The sequence below is a fragment of the Myxocyprinus asiaticus genome, chromosome 1 (assembly GCF_019703515.2).
Source record: "Myxocyprinus asiaticus isolate MX2 ecotype Aquarium Trade chromosome 1, UBuf_Myxa_2, whole genome shotgun sequence".
Lineage (NCBI taxonomy): Eukaryota > Metazoa > Chordata > Actinopteri > Cypriniformes > Catostomidae > Myxocyprinus > Myxocyprinus asiaticus.
The window spans coordinates 36087998-36107890 of record NC_059344.1 but is presented as its reverse complement, the minus strand read 5'-3'; the positions used below and the strand labels follow the sequence as shown (position 1 = coordinate 36107890).

The 19893-nt window shown below is 39.8% G+C and overlaps 1 protein-coding gene across 2 annotated transcripts in view; it reads left to right on the top strand.

The window, feature by feature from the left end:
• LOC127444166 (protein naked cuticle homolog 1) overlaps positions 1-19893 on the top strand; it is a 59118-nt gene that overhangs the window by 20855 nt on the left and 18370 nt on the right. For both annotated transcript variants that reach the window (XM_051703412.1, XM_051703406.1), the window contains exons 4-6: positions 8798-8855; positions 19255-19358; positions 19481-19576. In XM_051703412.1, the coding sequence (XP_051559372.1) occupies positions 8798-8855; positions 19255-19358; positions 19481-19576 (258 nt within the window). The remainder of the gene's footprint in view (positions 1-8797; positions 8856-19254; positions 19359-19480; positions 19577-19893) is intronic.

Genomic DNA, 19893 nt, shown 5'->3' with positions numbered 1-19893 from the left:
TTCAAAATGGTCTCTCAGTTTGGTTCACTAGGCTACACAATCATGGGGAAGACTGCTGATCTGACAGTTGTCCAGAAGACAATCACTGACACCCTTCACAAGGAGGGTAAGCCACAAACATTCATTGCCAAAGAAGCTGGTTGTTCAATGAGTGCTGTATCCAAGCATGTTAACAGAAAGTTGAGTGGAAGGAAAAAGTGTGGAAGAAAAAGATGCACAACCAACCGAGAGAACCGCAGCCTTATGATTGTCAAGCAAAATCGATTCAAGAATTTGGGTGAAATCCACAAGGAATGGACTGAGGCTGGGGTCAAGGCATCAAGAGCCACCACACACAGACATGTCAAGGAATTTGGCTACAGTTGTCGTATTCCTCTTGTTAAGCCACTCCTGAACCACAGACAACGTCAGAGGCGTCTTACCTGGGCTAAGGAGAAGAAGAACTGGACTGTTGCCCAGTGTTCCAAAGTCCTCTTTTCAGATGAGAGCAAGTTTTGTATTTCATTTGGAAACCAAGGTCCTAGAGTCTGGAGGAAGGGTGGAGAAGCTCATAGCCCAAGTTGCTTGAAGTCCAGTGTTAAGTTTCCACAGTCTGTGATGATTTGGGGTGCAATGTCATCTGCTGGTGTTGGTCCATTGTGTTTTTTGAAAACCAAAGTCACTGCACCCGTTTACCAAGAAATTTTGGAGCACTTCATGCTTCCTTCTGCTGACCAGCTTTTTAAAGATGCTGATTTCATTTTCCAGCAGGATTTGGCACCTGCCCACACTGCCAAAAGCACCAAAAGTTGGTTAAATGACCATGGTGTTGGTGTGCTTGACTGGCCAGCAAACTCACCAGACCTGAACCCCATAGAGAATCTATGGGGTATTGTCAAGAGGAAAATGAGAAACAAGAGACCAAAAAATGCAGATGAGCTGAAGGCCACTGTCAAAGAAACCTGGGCTTCCATACCACCTCAGCAGTGCCACAAACTGATCACCTCCATGCCACGCCGAATTGAGGCAGTAATTAAAGCAAAAGGAGCCCCTACCAAGTATTGAGTACATATACAGTAAATGAACATACTTTCCAGAAGGCCAACAATTCACAAAAATGTTTTTTTTATTGGTCTTATGATGTATTCTAATTTTTTGAGTAAGTGAATTGGTGGGTTTTTGTTAAATGTGAGCCAAAATTGTCACAATTAAAAGAACCAAAGACTTAAACTACTTCAGTCTGTGTGCATTTAATTTATTTAATACACAAGTTTCACAATTTGAGCTGAATTACTGAAATAAATGAACTTTTCCACGACATTCTAATTTATTGAGATGCACCTGTATATTTATACTACATTGCGGGGACCAAATGTCCCCACAAGGATAGTAAACCTGAGATCACCTACCTTGTGGGGCCCAGCTAGCGGTCCCCACGAGGGAAATGGCTTATTAAACATACTAAACTATGTTTTTTTGAAAATGGGTTTCTGTGAGGGTTAGGGGTAGGGGATAGAAATTATCATTAGATCTGTATAAAAGAAGAGTCCCCACAATGATATAAAAACAGGTTTGAGTGTGTGTGTGTGTGTGTGTGTGTGTGTGTGTGTGTGTGTGTGGGTGGGTTTGTACCAATGCATGCTGCATGGATTATTAAAAGCTTCATTGGATGTCTTGACTCTAAAATGACCCCTTCCCTCAATTAGAAATACAGTCTCTCTCTCTCTGTCTCTCTCTCTCTCTCTCAGTTCAATTCAAATTAGCTTTATTGGCATGACCGTATGCAATGCATTTATTAACAAAAAATAAAACAAGCATTCAATCAAAACGAAGCAAGAAAAACATGTATTACAGATACAAAAAAGTCAAAAAATAAAATAATAATAATAATAAGCATACAGGTAAGTGCACAAAATGTAAAGAAAAGTAACTGCAGAGAACAATGTGTAACAGTAATTTAAAATAAATGTGTTTTATGGTCTCTTATTTACTGCACTCAGTGAGGAAGTGAAATTCATCATCTCTCTCTCTCTCTCTCTCTCTCTCTCTCTCTCTCTCTCTATCTCTCTATCACTCTTACTCTCTCAGTCTCTCTCTCTCTCTCTTGAGTGGGCAGTCTAATCTGTCCTTGGTTTCTGCTGTAGCTGTATGATGAGAGGTGTGTTTGCACGATTGTGTGTACTGAAATGTGCAAAATGATGTTTTCCTTCCTGTGTTTTAAGGAAGAGGAGGGAGGATTTGATGAAATCAGTGATATATAAAGTGATAAACGTCTAATAATTCTCTAATTCTCCTATTTCCTATTATCTTTGCCTTCAGACAAGCTAACCATCTGAACAGACACACTGACTTTTCTTTTGATTTAGAAGAAGCCTTTCTTGATTTAGAGACCTGTGATTGAGTAATTAGCTGCATGTGTTTGGATTCTGGATGTGTGGAATGAGCTTTTTGTGCCATGGTCTGGCAAACGCTTGTCAGGACTTTAACTACAATATGCTAAACACTGAAGTGAGGGTTATTTCATCATACCCCACACACTCTGACTGTACACCACAATATTTAACGGTCCATCAGCTGCAAATTATCCCCGCTCTATATCTCCACAAGATCACCCCAGATCTGTTATGGTGCTAAGTGGAGCAAGAATGGTTTTAAGCCCCTCCAACTGAACTCTCTGCTGAGTTAATGGTCATATCAACTCTGTCTGCGCCCTCTGAGAACAACCAATTAGGCAGTTGGTTGAGGTGGTTTCTTCTGGCCTTGGCAGTTGTAATGTTTAATGTGTGTGTTCATGTATTTCATGTCTTGTATTTTGTAAATTTAATTTCCTTTTTCATGTCATGTGTCCCTAGTCAGGTGATGTCCTGTTTTCCCTCCATGTTCATGTGTCTTATTTTCATTGGTTCATTGTTTGATTATCTTGTTTAGAGTTCTGTTTGTTCATTGGTTATGTTCTCCCATGTCCATGTATTTAAGCCCTCATGTTTTCCATTGTCCTTTGTCAAGTATTGTAGATGTTTGGTAACGTTGTGTCATGTCAAGTCAAGTTTATGCTATGTCAAGTTTATGTCAAGTCAAGATTATAGTCAAGTTCATGTTTATGTTTATGTTTCACATTTATAGTTAGGGTTTTTGGTTTTCATGTTTATTAATAAATTTGCACTTGGGTTCTTCATTATATCGTCATCGTCTCCATTGTCATTGCCAGCGCCAGCGCATTGTTACAGCAGTGACCAGTGAGCTCCTTCTCACCTCCAGTTCACTCTGAGGAACAGAGTAACCATACTCAGTATGTTTACATGTGCAGTTATAATCAAGCTACAGTGGGTTTTACGTAGTCCATCTCCACACTTTATCTGTATGAACTAGTACATATGACACAATGCGTATCTGAATATTTGAAGGAAAGACAACAATTAAGCGGCAGCGTACAGTGCAGAGGCCAGTTGCGGTCCAATTAACTTGCCGCATGCTGGATGAAGCCGAGCTACAATCACATCATCTAGGTCTGTTAGTCCAACCTCGCAAAAATCGAAATGGTACGATTTCAGTTGGACTAAAGCATTTACATGCCATTTTAAATAGACAAATTATTGTTAAGTCCTACTTGAATCAAAAATTTGTATATGCATGTAAAAGTACTAAGTGCCTGCAACCTAATAAATGTGGTCTGGTTCAGAATTTTTCCTCTGCAAATGCACATATTGCATATTATGTGGTTCACTTAAACTTCAATGAATAATAAAATAAGGAAAGTAGAGGCAAAACGGCCTGTGCTTATTGTATGTAAACCTTTTTCTCTCTCAAGCAGACAAGTGCCCCTGGCGCACATGAACAGATACTTACTACGGCAAGCCCCGAAGGGACAAATGCACATCACACGCATTCACTGGGTAAAGCCACTCAATGAATTGCATCCTAATTCAGTCTATTCCAATTGTTTCCATTTGCAAGTTGCTTTTGTTTTATTTAGGTGGGCTTCATGTTGATTATATAATACATGATATTATACATGTCTGGGAATCAGATGACAAATATCAGAGACAGTCATTTAAGTTGTTACCTCTCTTCCGTTCTTAATCGGTGAGTGTGAAAAACCAACAAGATTTCAGCAGTGTGACGTCCCCTAACATTATTGAATAGATCAAAATGGTTAGTGTGCCACCAGCATTAAGCATGCAGTACTGACATTACATTCAGTAGTTCAGGTTGTCTGGGATGTCTGTTCTGCTAATTTTAAGTATGGGGTGCTTATGTAGGTCACTGCACTCCAGACTCTTTCATCCTCACATGTAGGAAAGTATGTAGGGTACTGAGGAGAGTATAGGGAGTCACTTTAGAATTGGCCCTCTAGCTAGCGAGGACTGGTTTGCTGTGCCCTCGGTGCTGGGGGGCAGAGTTAGCATATACATCCCTCTCTTGAGATCTGGGAGCATGTAACTGAATACGCTTAAGCAATATAACAGATGGGGCAGATTAAAAAGGAATTTAGTCACAGGTCTTATTCCCTCAGAGCTTGACTGTACATGCGCAGTTTATTGTCTCCTTGGTGAAATATGGCACCTGTAGGCATATGTGTCTTTGTGAAGGCTTAAACTGACTTAAAAATGCACTGATTCTGGTTGGCTGCAGTTCACAAGAATTTGTGGAACCCTGAATGCTTCTTGTCTCTCTTTCATTCCTGTTTTAATATGATTAGGGCTGTAGTCTGTGAGTGTGAAAGCGAAGAAGTGAGAAGGCGACAGAGAGAGAGAGACATATAGTCGTAATAAGGTTTTCCTGGGTTTGATGAAGTTCCAAGGCTGTGGCCCAGCAAAGACGTGGCGATTGATCATGGATAACTATGTCTGTGTTTTATGTGTTTGTGTGTGTGTGTCTGGCTTGTGATCATGCAGAACTGTCATCAGCTGTGTAAATTGTCCATTGTTATAATTAAGAAGGTAAGGAGGAACCTGGGACTGGCTTGACAAACACAGAGACATTTAATGACACTTTTTAGCATACAAAGAAACAAAAACATGCACTGCTTTTCAGCCAGTTGCGTCAAATCATGAAAACACTCAAACACACAGACAAGCTTCGTACATCTCTCTCCCGTCTGCCGCTGTCTCTTCTCCTTAAATACTCCCGCCTCCCCTCGCTGGAACGCGAGGCCTGTGTGGCACGCAGGTGTTAGTCATTCGCCACTTATCTTCCCGGACTCGCTCTGCCCAGGCGCCGCTTGGCTCACCCTGCTCACCACATCCATCAACTTGTGTGGTGTGGCGAACAGAAAGAAAATACAGACGCAGATTAGTGTGGGACTTTCCACAACCCACACATTTGTGTTACTCCCACACTCACTTACACACATGCACAGACATAATGTAATGACAAAACGAACAATGACGCATTCAGATCTATAATCTAATTCAGGCACATACTTGCTGTAAACTTGCCTCTGGATGAGAATTCTCCATGGAGTTTTCCTCCATCTTTTTTTCTAGTGTTAACATGAACATGCCAGACACTGGGGGGTGTCCCTCACACACGCACACACCCTCACATGCGTGATTTTCCAGGTTTAAGATGGCAAGACCCAACAACTACTTTGTGCTCTTGTTTGCTAAACATGAGTTATCATCTTTATCCTCTTCCTCTCACATTCTCTTAGGGGCCGTTCACCCAGGGTGCATTCTTTCATTAAAAATAGACTGAGTACTATGGAATAGAACAAAATGCACGCTTACTGGCACATAAAAGCTGTTCTAGAACTACCACGAGACTTAGCTGCTGAATAGAAACACCCCCTCTTTCCAAAGACAAGCACACACACATGCTTGGAGACCATTATAATCTCAGTTTTGACTGATAATAAATCAAAGTCTTCTGATTAGTTAAAAAAAGAATCTGACTGTGGCCCACAGTCATTTTTTCCAGCTGTTTACAGAGCCCAGGGCTGTTATAGAGACAGGTGTAATATTTACACAACCTTTAACCACTTTACACTCCATAGATGCTTATCCCGCCCCCATTGGTCCACTGTTTTAAAACTGACATTGATCTGTTATGTTATGTTGCATTTAACTAATTTATTTTTGACTTGACATGGTGTGTTAAAATGTATAGACCAACAATTAAATATAACACAGATGGAATGTGAGAATGTGTCCTGTCTTTGTTAACAGCCACTACTGGACACGTTTTTGCATTCCATTTGCTATTTTTTAATTCATGGTCAATGTACACCATCATCAGATGAATGTCTTGGGCAGTTTTTCAGCAGCTTTTTCCACCGTTTTCCATCTTACTGCTTTTGAATGCAAGAACATATGTTGTATGAACAGCTCCTTACTGATTTTCATTCTCCCATTATTAGTTATCCTTTAACTCTTAATTAACATTTGGATTTTCACACTGAAAGATTCATACACTTCTATGGACCACTTTTTAACAGGAGTAGGGTGCCCAATATGTGCGCGTATGTATTTTGGCTGCTCTATAATGTTGCTCAGTGCTCTGAGGACATCCATTTGTAGAAAAGTACTCAAAGGTCTCTTTGGCTTGTGTTAAAACAAAAAAAGGTCTGATTGGTTTTCTGCAGAGTGTGAAACATGGTGTCTGGAAAAGAGTTTCTGGTTGCTGGCAAAGAGTCAGTGAAGGCCTTGTTTATGTTTCACAGGCCTTTCATGATGCATGTGAGGCAAACGACCCACACCAGTAATGCCATTGTTCTCTCTGTTATAAACATTTATAAACACTCTGCAATACAGACCAGAAACAAATATGGACATAGAATGCGTTCACACCAGGAGTTAGTCACAAGAAGTTCACACAGATGTTTTTAATTCTTTGTTTAAAATGCCACTCACAAGACTTCATCTATGAAATTACAAAATAATGCTTTTAATCAAAAGCCTTTTTCCCTGTCGTTCCCTCTTTGCACGCAAACTCTGTCCCAAAGTCTTTTTTCTTCTTCTTAGTGTTTTCAGTTGCTCTATAAATGGCACTCAGTATCCATACGTTAGACAGTTGACCTCAATAAAGTAAAAATAGATCCTTGAGGTAACAGTTGCAGGTTACCGATTTTTTCATAGTATGCTCTATTCCTTTTTAATTTTTCCCTATTAATTTTCCGGAAAGAGAGAGTGAAAAATGAAAGAGAAACAGTTAAAGAGAAAGTCTGTTCCTAGCAAAAGAGAAGAACTCATATTTATAATACAGCCCATCCATCATCCAGACAACACATAATTAGAGCATTCCCCTTGCATGCTATCAGATAACCTCTTGAACATTATGGTGAATATGTGTTTGTGTGTGTGACTTTTTGCCTCTAGTGGGCAGTGTATGGCTTGAAGCGCTACAGTAAGACATTTAGTTTGCCCATCTAATATAGATAAAGACCAAGCAGCCCCTCATTGGCAGAAACAGCATGTACACACACACACACACACACACAGATGTGGAGCTTCAACAGAGGTTGCAGGGTCACTCTTTTGGCAAGAGAAATGAATTCTCAGAAATACACACACAGACACAAGGATAGACTTCAATGAGACTGGTATTCATGAGTTTTACTGGAGTGATGGATGGTTGGGAACATGACAGAAATGTTGTAGAGGACAGATATGTGTACCGGTATATTTGTGGGAAGGGTAGGATGGTATTTTATTTTGGATGAGACACTTCTGCTAACAAATGGGAAAGGAAGAACAATAAATTCAGGGCAACACTGACCCAAAATCACCTGTCAAGAGAATACAAGAGATCTCATTACCTCTGGGTCAAATATATATTTCTTGAGACTTGAAATTATAATTTTTAGGATGTTGCTGGCAGCTAATAAAGGGCAAATATCCAGGGTAACCACTTCTCTATTATGGGTTGTGCTAGATGGGCTGTTATCTCTCATACAGGCTCCATCTGTCAGATACTGTATCTACAGAGCGCAACAGTGCCTGTTCACTTTTTCAACCATCTTGGTTCCAGAAGTGTTTTTCCAGTTATTTTTTCCATAGGGATCTCAGAAGTCTTCATAAAAGTGTTTAAAGCCATAAACCAAACCAACAAGCTCTCAGGTGAATCACAACAACACAACCTTTGATTTGAAGCTAAAAATAATGTTAAATCAGACAAAACAACAAAGGTACAAGTTTATTGCAAAATATTCAGGTATTTACAAAAATATAAGTAACTTGAGAGTATGGGACTAGGGAGGCCGACTCTATTGCATCATTAACAGTGTGTCATGGCAGTGGCGACTCTGATTGGTGGATTATTCTCTTTAGTGTTTATGGGTAATGTAGTTATTCACCAGGAATTTCACTATTAAATTATTTAATATTTTTTTTATTTAGCTGAAAAAAATGTGGACTGATGGCTTCAACATGATCACATGCCATCGATTAACATCCTCTTAGCTCAAAGTAGGTATGTCTTATGGTTTTTAAGTTATTGTTAATTATTAATTCACCTATGGAAAAAATTACTAGGCTGTCTCCAGATGCTCTATTACTCTTCATGTTTTTCATTCCTTCACTGCGATGTCATCCGTTCAGTAGAGTTATGTCTTTGGAGCTGTGGTCTAATGGTTGAGATTTATTGCTCATGTGGGAGATTCAGGTTCGAATCCAACCTGCATAATGTCCTGATTCCATTTTCCCTTATAATTTGCTGTCTCTTTAATACAAAAAGGCAAAAAATAAAATAAATAAATAAAAAGAGATGCTTTGTGTTTGTGTATTTGTTGATTACGAATACTGTCATTGCTCTCTGTCTTTGTCACATCTTGTAGCCTTGTCCTTTGAAGACAACTAACTCTGTCTCTCTGTCTCTGCAGAACCCAGTGGATGAAGGTTATGCTGAGGGTATCAGTGATGACCACTTTCGTTTAGAAGGTAAAATGTCTCAATATACACCTTGAACCACTGTAAATGGGTCTAATGACTCTATTCTCCAATAGGGCTGAAACGATTAGTCGACGTTATCAACAACAAAAAATTGTTGACAAAAATTTTTGTCACTGAATAGTCATTTGATCTCTTAACATAACATGAGATCATATGATGGTGTGCGAGAGCAGCACTGCAGCTCGCGCCTGACTGAGGAGAGGAAGAAGACACAGCTTACAGTCCAGATGCAATCTAAAACTTCCAAACAGCTTCGGGTGATGTAGATCACAAAGTATGAGGGAATTATATAAAAATACCAATTAAGTAAATACAGAAGCACTCTCACTGTAGAATAAGCGGAGCTGGAGCTGCTGCTCCGTTTAAGCAAAATGTGTCGAGCATCTTTAAAGGAAACACCCCGGCGTTAGATCGTTAATGCAGTTATATTTAATGCGTTATAGCTTTATTACATTTCAAATAATAAGGAAGCAGGTCATGTAAATAACTACAAACTCCAAAACTGCCATTTCTCTGTGCGGTCAGTGCCTCTTCTATGAGTTGCGCGAATGTCCCGATCTAAGGGGGAGAGATTGAAACTGCACCTGGTTGATGTACACTCTGGCGTGGGGAAGCTCGTCCCCCAAGCGCGCGCACTTGTTGCAGCCAGATTATAACGTGATGGCACACGACTTATTGAATCATAATATATGTGTCACTGTGCATTTCTTATCATGAAGAAAATTGGCAATATGCAGCTTTATTAATAAGAGAGAGTTATAACAAGAACAGTTTTTTCCCTCAGGCTAACCATCTCATGAACAGTTAAAACTGCCCCATTGAGCAATAATTACGTGCAATACACAGCTTAGCCAATTATATTTATTTAACATATCCTACCTCTTCTGCATTACATTCCCTTGCACTATCTGTATATAACAGATCTGTATTTGTACAAACGTGTATATATATATATATATATATATATATATATATATATATATATATATACAGGGTTGGGGAGTAACGGAAAAATAATACAAAATATAAGTAACTGTATTCCACTACAGTTACAATTTAAATCATTGGTAGTTAGAATACAGTTACATTCAAAAAGTATTTTGATTACTGAAGAGATTACTTTGCATTTTATTGTCATTTGTTTCATTTAATATTTAGTCCTTTCAGATGGAAAACATTTATACATATAAATTATGCAATCCAAAGTGCATTTGAACAGCGGTGAAACACTTTCTTATGATGTGTTACATTCATACGAGCAGACAGAGAACTAAGTTTGATGTAAGTTTGGAGCAGAAGAAATAGAAATAAAACTTGTGTAAATTGTCAGATTTATGCTAAGCTAAAATGCTATTTCTAGCCATTTTACATGCACATGTTACCAGGCACGATCATATTTTTTTATCAAGAAATTCACGTTGGATCATAATTAATTTTTTTCTAGTAAGACCTTTGATATTAGGGCAAAAATCGTATTCTTGATAATAAGTTTTGTATTGTTTTCCTGTAAAAATATCTAAAAATCCATAAAACAAGATCAGTTTGATTTATCTTGTTTTAGAAACAACACTGCATAAGATATTTAGGTTTTTCAGAGAATGTATTTTTAACGTGTATTTTTTCTTACTGTACTGACAGAGTTTTTATAATCAAAACAAGTTAAAAAAAAATCTACCAGTGCTGAAGAAGTAATCCAAAGTATTTAGAATACATTACTGACCTTGAGTAATCTAACGAAATACGTTACAAATTACATTTTACAGCATGTATTCTGTAATCTGTAGTGGAATACATTTCAGAAGTAACCCTCCCAACCCTGTGTATATATATATATATATATATATATATATATATATATATATATATATATATATATACATTTGTGCTCAAAAGTTTGCATACCCTGGCAGCAATTGTGAAATTTTGTCTTTTATTTAAGGATAGTGATCATATGTGGACTCAAGATGGCGCCGAGTATGGCTGCTGCGTTGCGAGCTCCGACACAACTTAGCAATGGTTTGTTTGTTTTGTTTACAATTCTTATGTTTCTTGTCTTGGATGTTGCCTGCCTTATTGTCTACGACAGACAAACACTTTTGGACATTGGCTCAGCGATCTCACACCGTAAACCGGACTTCACATTCCTCAATGCCGACCCGCTGTTTACAAACACGCAAGCGGAGCCCTTTGTCTGGGCAGCACGGCCGCGGAAACGCAGGAGGAAAAGGGGAAACAGAGCCGGCGTTCTCATCAGAGTAAGACGCCGCGCAAATCGACCCCCGCTACCCACTATTCTACTGGCAAATGTTCAGTCTCTGGATAACAAGCTCTGCGAGCTGAAAGCGCGTATCTCTTTCCAACGAGAGACGAGGGACTGCTGCGTTATCTGCCTTACGGAAACTTGGATGTCTGCGGAGATTCCAGACTCAGCCATTGAACCCGCGGGGTTTTCCATGCTCCGAGCGGACAGAGCGAAAGACCTCTCAGGTAAAACTAGAGGAGGTGGTGTATGTTTTATGATCAACAAATCCTGGTGCGATCAGAGGAACATACATTCTATCAAGTCTTTCTGTTCTCCTGATCTGGAATTTCTTATGCTTCTGTGTCGACCATTCTGGCTACCGAGGGAATTCACAGCGGTCATTATCACTGCTGTGTACATTCCCCCACAAGCCGACACAGACCAGGCACTCAAGGAACTGTATGGGAGTATAAGTGAGCAGGAAACCGCGCACCCTGAGGCCGCGTTCATTGTGACCGGGGACTTTAATAAAGCCAGTTTAAAATCAGTCGCACCAAAATATCACCAGCACATTAGTTTCAACACACGAGGGGACCGGGTTTTGGACCATTGCTACTCTCCGTTCCGGGATGGCTACAAATCCCTCCCCCGCCCACCATTTGGCAAATCGGACCACTCTTCCATTCTGCTTCTGCCCGCTTACAGGCAGAAACTGAAACAGGAAGCACCCACCCTCAGAACGATCCAGTGCTGGTCGGACCAATCAGACTCTACGCTACAAGACTGTTTCGATCGCACGGACTGGGAGATGTTCCGGTCCGCCTCTGATGACGACATCGAGCTTTACGCTGATAGCGTAATGTGCTTCATCAGAACGTGTGTAGAGGAAGTGATTCCGACCAGAACTGTGCGAATCTATCCGAATCAGAAGCCGTGGATCAACAGCGATGTTCGCGCAGCACTTAATGTGCGGACCTCCGCTTTTAATTCCGGGAACGCGGAGGAGCATAAACAAGCCAGTTATGCCCTCCGAAAAACTATCAAAACAGCAAAACGCCAGTACAGGAGTAAGATTGAAGGACAGTTTAACACCACCAACTCTAGAAGCATGTGGCAGGGAATTAACATCATCACGGACTTTAAAGGGAATAAAAACTCCGCCATGAACACCGCTGCCTCTCTCCCAGATGAGCTAAATACTTTTTATGCTCGTTTCGAGGGAAATAACACCGCCCTCGCGGAGAGAGCTCTCACGGCCGAAGCTACAGAGGTTAGTTCACTCTCCGTCTCTGTAGCGGATGTAACCCGATCATTCCGACGGGTGAATATCCGCAAAGCCGCGGGTCCAGACGGCATTCCGGGCCGCGTCATCAGAGCGTGCGCGAACCAGCTGGCTGGTGTTTTTACGGACATTTTCAACCTCTCCCTCTCTTTGTCTGTAGTCCCCACATGCTTTAAAACATCCACCATTGTGCCTGTTCCAAAACAATCGAAAATAACTTGTTTAAATGACTGGCGTCCTGTTGCTCTGACCCCCATCATCAGCAAATGTTTTGAGAGACTAATCAGAGATTACATCTGCTCTGTATTACCACTCAATCTTGACCCGCTGCAGTTTGCTTACCGTAACAACCGCTCCACTGATGATGCCATTGCATCTACAATACACACTGCTCTCTCCCACCTGGAAAAAAAGAACACTTATGTGAGAATGCTGTTTGTAGACTACAGCTCAGCATTCAACACCATAGTGCCCTCCAAGCTAGATGAGAAACTCCGGGCTCTGGGCTTAAACAGCTCGCTGTGCAGCTGGATCCTGGACTTCCTGTCAAGCAGACGCCAGGTGGTTAGAATAGGCAGCAACATCTCCTCATCACTGACCCTCAACACTGGAGCCCCGCAGGGCTGTGTTCTCAGCCCACTACTGTATTCCCTGTACACACATGACTGTGTGGCAACACATAACTCCAATGCCATCATTAAGTTTGCTGATGACACGACGGTGGTAGGTCTGATCACTGACAATGATGAAACAGCCTACAGAGAGGAGGTGCACACTCTGACACACTGGTGTCAGGAGCACAACCTCTCCCTCAACGTCAGTAAGACAAAGGAGCTTGTGGTGGACTTCAGAAGAAAAGACAGAGAACACAGTCCCATCACCATCAATGGGGCACCAGTGGAGAGAGTCAGCAGCTTCAAGTTCCTGGGTGTCCACATCACTGAGGAACTCACATGGTCCGTCCACACTGAAGTCGTTGTGAAGAAGGCTCATCAGCGCCTTTTCTTCCTGAGACGGCTGAGGAAGTTTGGAATGAACCGCCACATCCTCACACGGTTCTACACCTGCACTGTGGAGAGCATCCTGACTGGCTGCATCTCCGCCTGGTACGGCAATAGCACTGCCCACAACCGCAAAGCACTGCAAAGGGTGGTGCGAACTGCCAAACACATCATCGGAGGTGAGCTTCCCTCCCTCCAGGAAATATATACAAGGCGGTGTGTGAAAAAAGCTCGGAGGATCATCAGAGACTCCAGCCACCCGAGCCATGGGCTGTTCTCACTGCTACCATCAGGTAGGCGGTATCGCAGCATCAGGACACGCACCAGCCGACTCCATGATAGCTTCTTCCCCCAAGCAATCAGACTTCTGAACTCTTGATCTCCCACGATCAAAATACATCATCCCTGCACTTTATTACTCTTTTATCTCACACCGGACTGTCATAAATTATATTACTGTCATTATATTATGTCTCTCTTAACAACTGACTATCAACCGACAGCCTGAATGTCAATACAGTACAATACTGTACATTCTATATATATACTTTTTTCATATATATTTTAATTTTTATTGAATAATGTGTATCTATATAGTATCTATATAGTAAAAAACAAAAAAAAAACACAAAAAACAAAAACAGCATATTGTATACTGTGCAATGTATGTTATTATTGTATATTGTTGAGTGTAATTGTGTATAACAGATGTTTAAATTGTGTTGTGTTAATTTGATGTTTTAAGTTGTGTAATTATGTATAACAGATGTTTAAATTGTGCTGTGTTAATTTGATGTTTTAAGTCGAGTTTAATTATGTATAACAGATGTTTAAATTGTGCTGTGTTAATTTGATGTTTTAAGTCGAGTTTAATTATGTATAACAGATGTTTAAATTGTGTTGTGTTAATTTGATGTTTATTGTAGATTGGCGTATGTCTCATCACTGTCACGACTGCTATGTTGATCGGAACTGCACCCAAGAATTTCACACACCATTGCACTTGTGTATATGGCTGTGTGACAATAAAGTGATTTGATTTGATTTTTGATTTGATATGTAGCCATTTATTATCACGTAGTTGTTTGGCTCCTTTTTAAATCATAATGATAACAGAAATCACCCAAATGGCCCTGATCAAAAGTTTACATACCCTTGAATGTTTGGCCTTGTTACAGAAACACAAGGTAACACACACAGGTTTAAATGGCAATTAAAAGTTTATTTCCCACACCTGTGGCTTTTTAAATTGCAATTAGTGTCTGTGTATAAATAGTCAATGAGTTTGTTAGCTCTCATGTGGATTCACTGAGCAGGCTAGATACTGAGCCATGGGGAGCAGAAAAGAACTGTCAAAAGACCTGCGTAACAAGGTAATGGAACATCATAAAGATGGAAAAGGATATAAAAAGATATCCAAAGCCTTGGAAAATACCAGTCAGTACTGTTCAATCACTTATTAAGAAGTGTAAAATTCGGGGATCTCTTGATATAAAGCCACAGTCAGGTAGACCAAGAGAGATTTCAGCCACAACTGCCAGAATAATTGTTCAGGATACAAAGAAAAACCCACAGGTAACCTCAGGAGAAATACAGGCTGCTCTGGAAAAAGACGGCGTGGTTGTTTCAAGGAGCACAATATGACGATACTTGAACAAAAATGAGCTGCATGGTCGAGTTGCCAGAAAGAAGCCTTTACTGTGCCAATGCCACAAAAAAGCCCAGTTACAATATGCCCGACAACACCTTGACACGCCTCACAGCTTCTGGCACACTGTAATTTGGAGTGACGAGACCAAAATAGAGCTTTATGGTTACAACCATAAGCGCTATGTTTGGAGAGGGGTCAAGAAGGCCTATAGTGAAAAGAATACCATCCCCACTGTGAAGCATGGTGGTGGTGGCGGCTCACTGATGTTTTGGGGGTGTGTGAGCTCTAAAGGCACGGGGAATCTTGTGAAAATTGATGGCAAGATGAATGCAGCATATTATCAGAATATACTGGCAGACAATTTGCATTCTTCTGGACAAAAGCTGCGCATGGGACGCTCTTGGACTTTCCAGCATGACAATGACCCTAAGCACAAGGCCAAGTTAACCCTCCAGTGGTTACACCAGAAAAAGGTGAAGGTTCTGGAGTGGCCATCACAGTCTAATGACCTTAATATCATCAAGCCACTCTGGGGAGATCTCAAACGTGCAGTTCATGCAAGACGACCAAAGACTTTGCATGACCTGGAGGCATTTTGCCAAGACGAATGGGCAGCTATACCACCTGCAAGAATTTGGGGCCTCATAGACAACTATTACAAAAGACTGCATGCTGTCATTGATGCTAAAGGGGGCAATACACAGTATTAAGAACTAAGGGTATGCAGACTTTTGAACAGGGGTCCAAACAGGGATTTTTCTTTGTTGCCATGTTTTGTTTTATGATTGTGCCATTCTGTTATAACCTACAGTTGAATATGAATCTAATAAGAAATAAAAGAAATGTGTTTTGCCTGCTCACTCATGTTTTCTTTAAAAATGGTACATATATTACCAATTCTCCAAGGATATGCAAATATATATATATATATATATTCTGTCTTATTGTGTATTTCTATATATACTTATATTTTCTATTAGCTTTTTATTTTTATTCTATTTTTTTATTTATTATTATCTCTTGTTGATAATGATCTTGTTATTGCATTGTTTGTGCACTTGAAGCATCTGCCACCAAGAAAAATTCCTTGTATGTGTATGCATACATGTTAATTAAGCTCATTCTGATTCTGAGTTAGTTTTTTTTTTTTTTTTTTTTTTTTTTTTTAAAGATGGATTGAAGTGAACAGGAAGGTGAGAGAGGGTAGTCTTCGCCCCATTATATGCTGCAACAAAATATGTTTTTGATTTGTTTTTGTTTTGGCTTGTTTTCCAATATAAATATCTAAAACTCCTTTAAAACATTGTACATTTACTTTAACAGCTATACTGCAGAAGAAAAAATTGTTATCTGAGAATGTTGAATATAATATTAAAAATACAAATATTTTAAAATATCTAAAAATCCTTTTAAAAAAGATGCATTCACCTGAGAAGCAGCATATAAGATATTTAGACTTGCTTTTAGAGAATAGATCTTGAATATAAGCATATTTTTGTGAAAAAATACACTTATATACAAAATGCACTTATAGTTAAGATACATTCTCTTAAAGCAGTCTAAATATTTTATATGGTGCTTCTCAAGTAAGTGTATCTTGTTTTAAGGATTTTTAGACCATTTTTAAATGGAGAACAAGACAAAAACACTTGATAACAATAGGATTTTTTTGTAGTGAAATTTTTACTGAATTAAACATAATAAAAAGTATTTTTTTCCCCTTTTATTCAGTCAATGTCATTTAGAGGTATTTTTAAAAGATGATTTTGTCCTCTTTATTGTTAGTAAGCACGTTTAATACAACCTTTTAAGTCAGGGCACAAGCTGAATGGTCGGTTAAGAGCTAATGATTAATCGTTGCAATAATCACCCGAATAGTCGAATAATCGTTCTAATAATAGCTAGATTAGTCGATTATCAAAATAATTGTTAGCTGCAGCCCTACTCTCCAAATAGTTCAAATTAAGCACAGCTTATAGCATGGCAATAAGGTTGCATCATTAATGTTTGGGAAAAGACTTCAAAGTTGATATTCCATCTAATAACATTAGTCTGAGTGGGGCTCAGATTTCTTATCTTGGATTTAGATAATTTTTGTAAGTTTTTGGAGACTGGGATGTGAAGTTTTGACTAAGCAACTTTGAACAATAACAGTTGGTGTTACTGCTTGTGGCTGAGTATTTCACTGCACATCAGCCTGTACTGAACAGCCACTCTAGCTATTGAACACTTGTCTCACAGTTTAATTCTGAACTCTAGGTGAACCTTTAGATTCAAAGCAAACTTTGGGACAATCCCAAGCAATTCTCTGTGCTGTATCGCATAGTTTTTAAGCTCTGTCACTGGTCCTCTGTAGCCAGTCTCATCGCTCTGTGGGGCAGGACTTTGACTATTACTATGAGTGTTAGCACTTCCTTTGTGTGTTTGTGTGTGTGTGTATATAGTTCCTTTGTGGCCATTTGTTATTCCTCTATATAAACACCTCCTGTATTTTGTGAGCTGGCTGGAAAGCAGGCTTTGGCCCTGGAGCTCAGCATTGCCTTTGAGTCTCTGGCCCTGATCAAAAGCCCTGATCTGATGCTGTTTCCTTCCAAAAAAAACCTGTAAAAGCTCCCTGGGACAACTGCTCTCATCCTCTGGTGCTTTTCTTTTCTTTTTTCATCCTCCCTTGCCTCTCTGCAGAGGGACAAAATAGGTCCTCTTTGATCTGAGCGGATCAACAGAGAAGTGAATAAGAGAGAGAAAGAGAGAGGAAGATATAGAGGAGAGAGAGAGAGATACTGTTGTGTCTGCCTATCCTTTTGGCCTGAACAACAAACACTGTTTCAGATTTGACTTTGCTTAATTAATTAGAGATTCTGTTTTACAGACGGACTGATCCTGTGCCAGAAGGTTTGAGAATGGAACTTCAAAGCACAGGGATTTGGGTCGGGGAAGAATGTGGGGGGTGGGGGGATATTTAGCCTGCAGGACCCAGCCTGGTGCTGAGCGATGTCCTCTGAGCTGTGTTGGATCTCCTCTTGTTTAAAACATCTCCATCTTATTACCCACAATACACAATGAGACAAACTGCCTTGGAAATTTGGGTATTTGGGGATTATTTCTTTTTTTAGTGGCCCACTCTGAATTTAGTTATGATTTTCAGGCATACACAAAAATAAGATGGTCTGGCCTTAGGTTGTGATTGTTGAATTAATGCCTTTTTAACAATTTCCAATATATTTATGTCTTTATTCAGGCATATAGCTAATTTTCCACAAAATGAATGTTCTGTCATGTAATCTCCCTAATGACATTCCAAACCTGTATGACTTTCTTTCTGCCATGGAACACATGAGGAGATGTTTACACTGCTCTTTTCCATACTATGAAGTGAATGGGCACACAAGCTCCAAAAATGAGCACCTTAAAAGTAGTCCATATGACTTATGGGACTATTCCCAGTCTTATGCTTTTTTTTTTTTTTTTTTAGGAGCAGGTGAAAGTAAAGTCAATGTTCACTGAAAATCTCCCTCTCTGCCATAGCTCTCAAATCACATTTGCACTTCTGCATATTTAAACCATAACGTCTCATGCAGGAACCAATGGCACCACATGCCTTGAATTAAACTACTTAAATATTGCTCTGTTTCTCACACAAAACTATGGAGTCTTGGTTCTCCCCAACATTTTTTTTCTCATCCCACATAAGCATCTTAGTGAGTTTGTCACCTATGGCTTGCTTATTGGGGGTTGTAAGGCAACCTTCTTTATAAAGCAGCTTTCAAGCAATATAATTTGTGAAAATTGCTGCTGCTACACCGTAAATTGAACTGATTTGGAGTGTGGACATGGGCTATGTGTGTGCCACATGTCCATCAATACCTTCCCAGGCACTGTAACCAAAATTGAAAAGGTAAGAATAGAAAAGATAACTGCAATATGTTCTTTTGATTTTTAAATTCTAGGCAGTGTGTCTTTATGGGGGCCTCAAGTGTAATATGACAGGACTGCAATAGTAGAGATGCAATAGTTTTTGTTCCGAAAATAGCTGGGTGCTTCCTAGTCATTCTCCCTTTACTCTGTCCCATCTCCCTCTCTCTATCTATCATTGCTCACACACACTAAGGAACCTTTAACTGCTGAGAATGAAATATATTGTTTTGAGAGTTCTTTGAGAACTTCTTCAAAGGTGTCCTCTGTGTTATTTGAATCTGTGTGTCCCTCTGTAGTGGCCCTTCCCCCTGAGAAGACTGACAGCTGCAGTGTGGAAGAAAGAATGCAGGACACTGAGGGGTCTGCCCCAGTTGGACAACACAAACGACTACAGTTTGAGGTCTGTATAAAGCTCACACACACACACACACACCCACACCTACTCTTACAAACGCAGGGCATATTTCAGCATGTTTATGTTACTTTTGATATAATGAATATCCATTGTTGTTAATTAATCAGGAGTTGGAGTGCGCTGTATCAGTAGAGGAAGATAACAGGCAGGAGTGGACTTTCACCCTTTATGACTTTGATAACAATGGCAAGGTCACGCGAGAGGTAAGTCAGCTGAGATCTCTGTGCTATGATAACAGTGACTGATGCCTTTTGTCATGGTAAAGCCCAGCCTTAATAGGACATGATAAATGAATGCCACTCACTGTGTGTCTTTTATGTCTTCAACCCTGTCTCTCTCCATCTTTCACTCAGTTATTTCAATTTCTCTCACTGTGTTTACCTCAACTTAATGCTTGCTCTACATTTCGAGTGTGCTAAATGTTGTCGATAAAAGGCTACGGAGACTGATTAACACATTATAGACATGTCTGTGTATGAATAATGAATAATGCATGTATCTTATCGTTTCTTACATACAG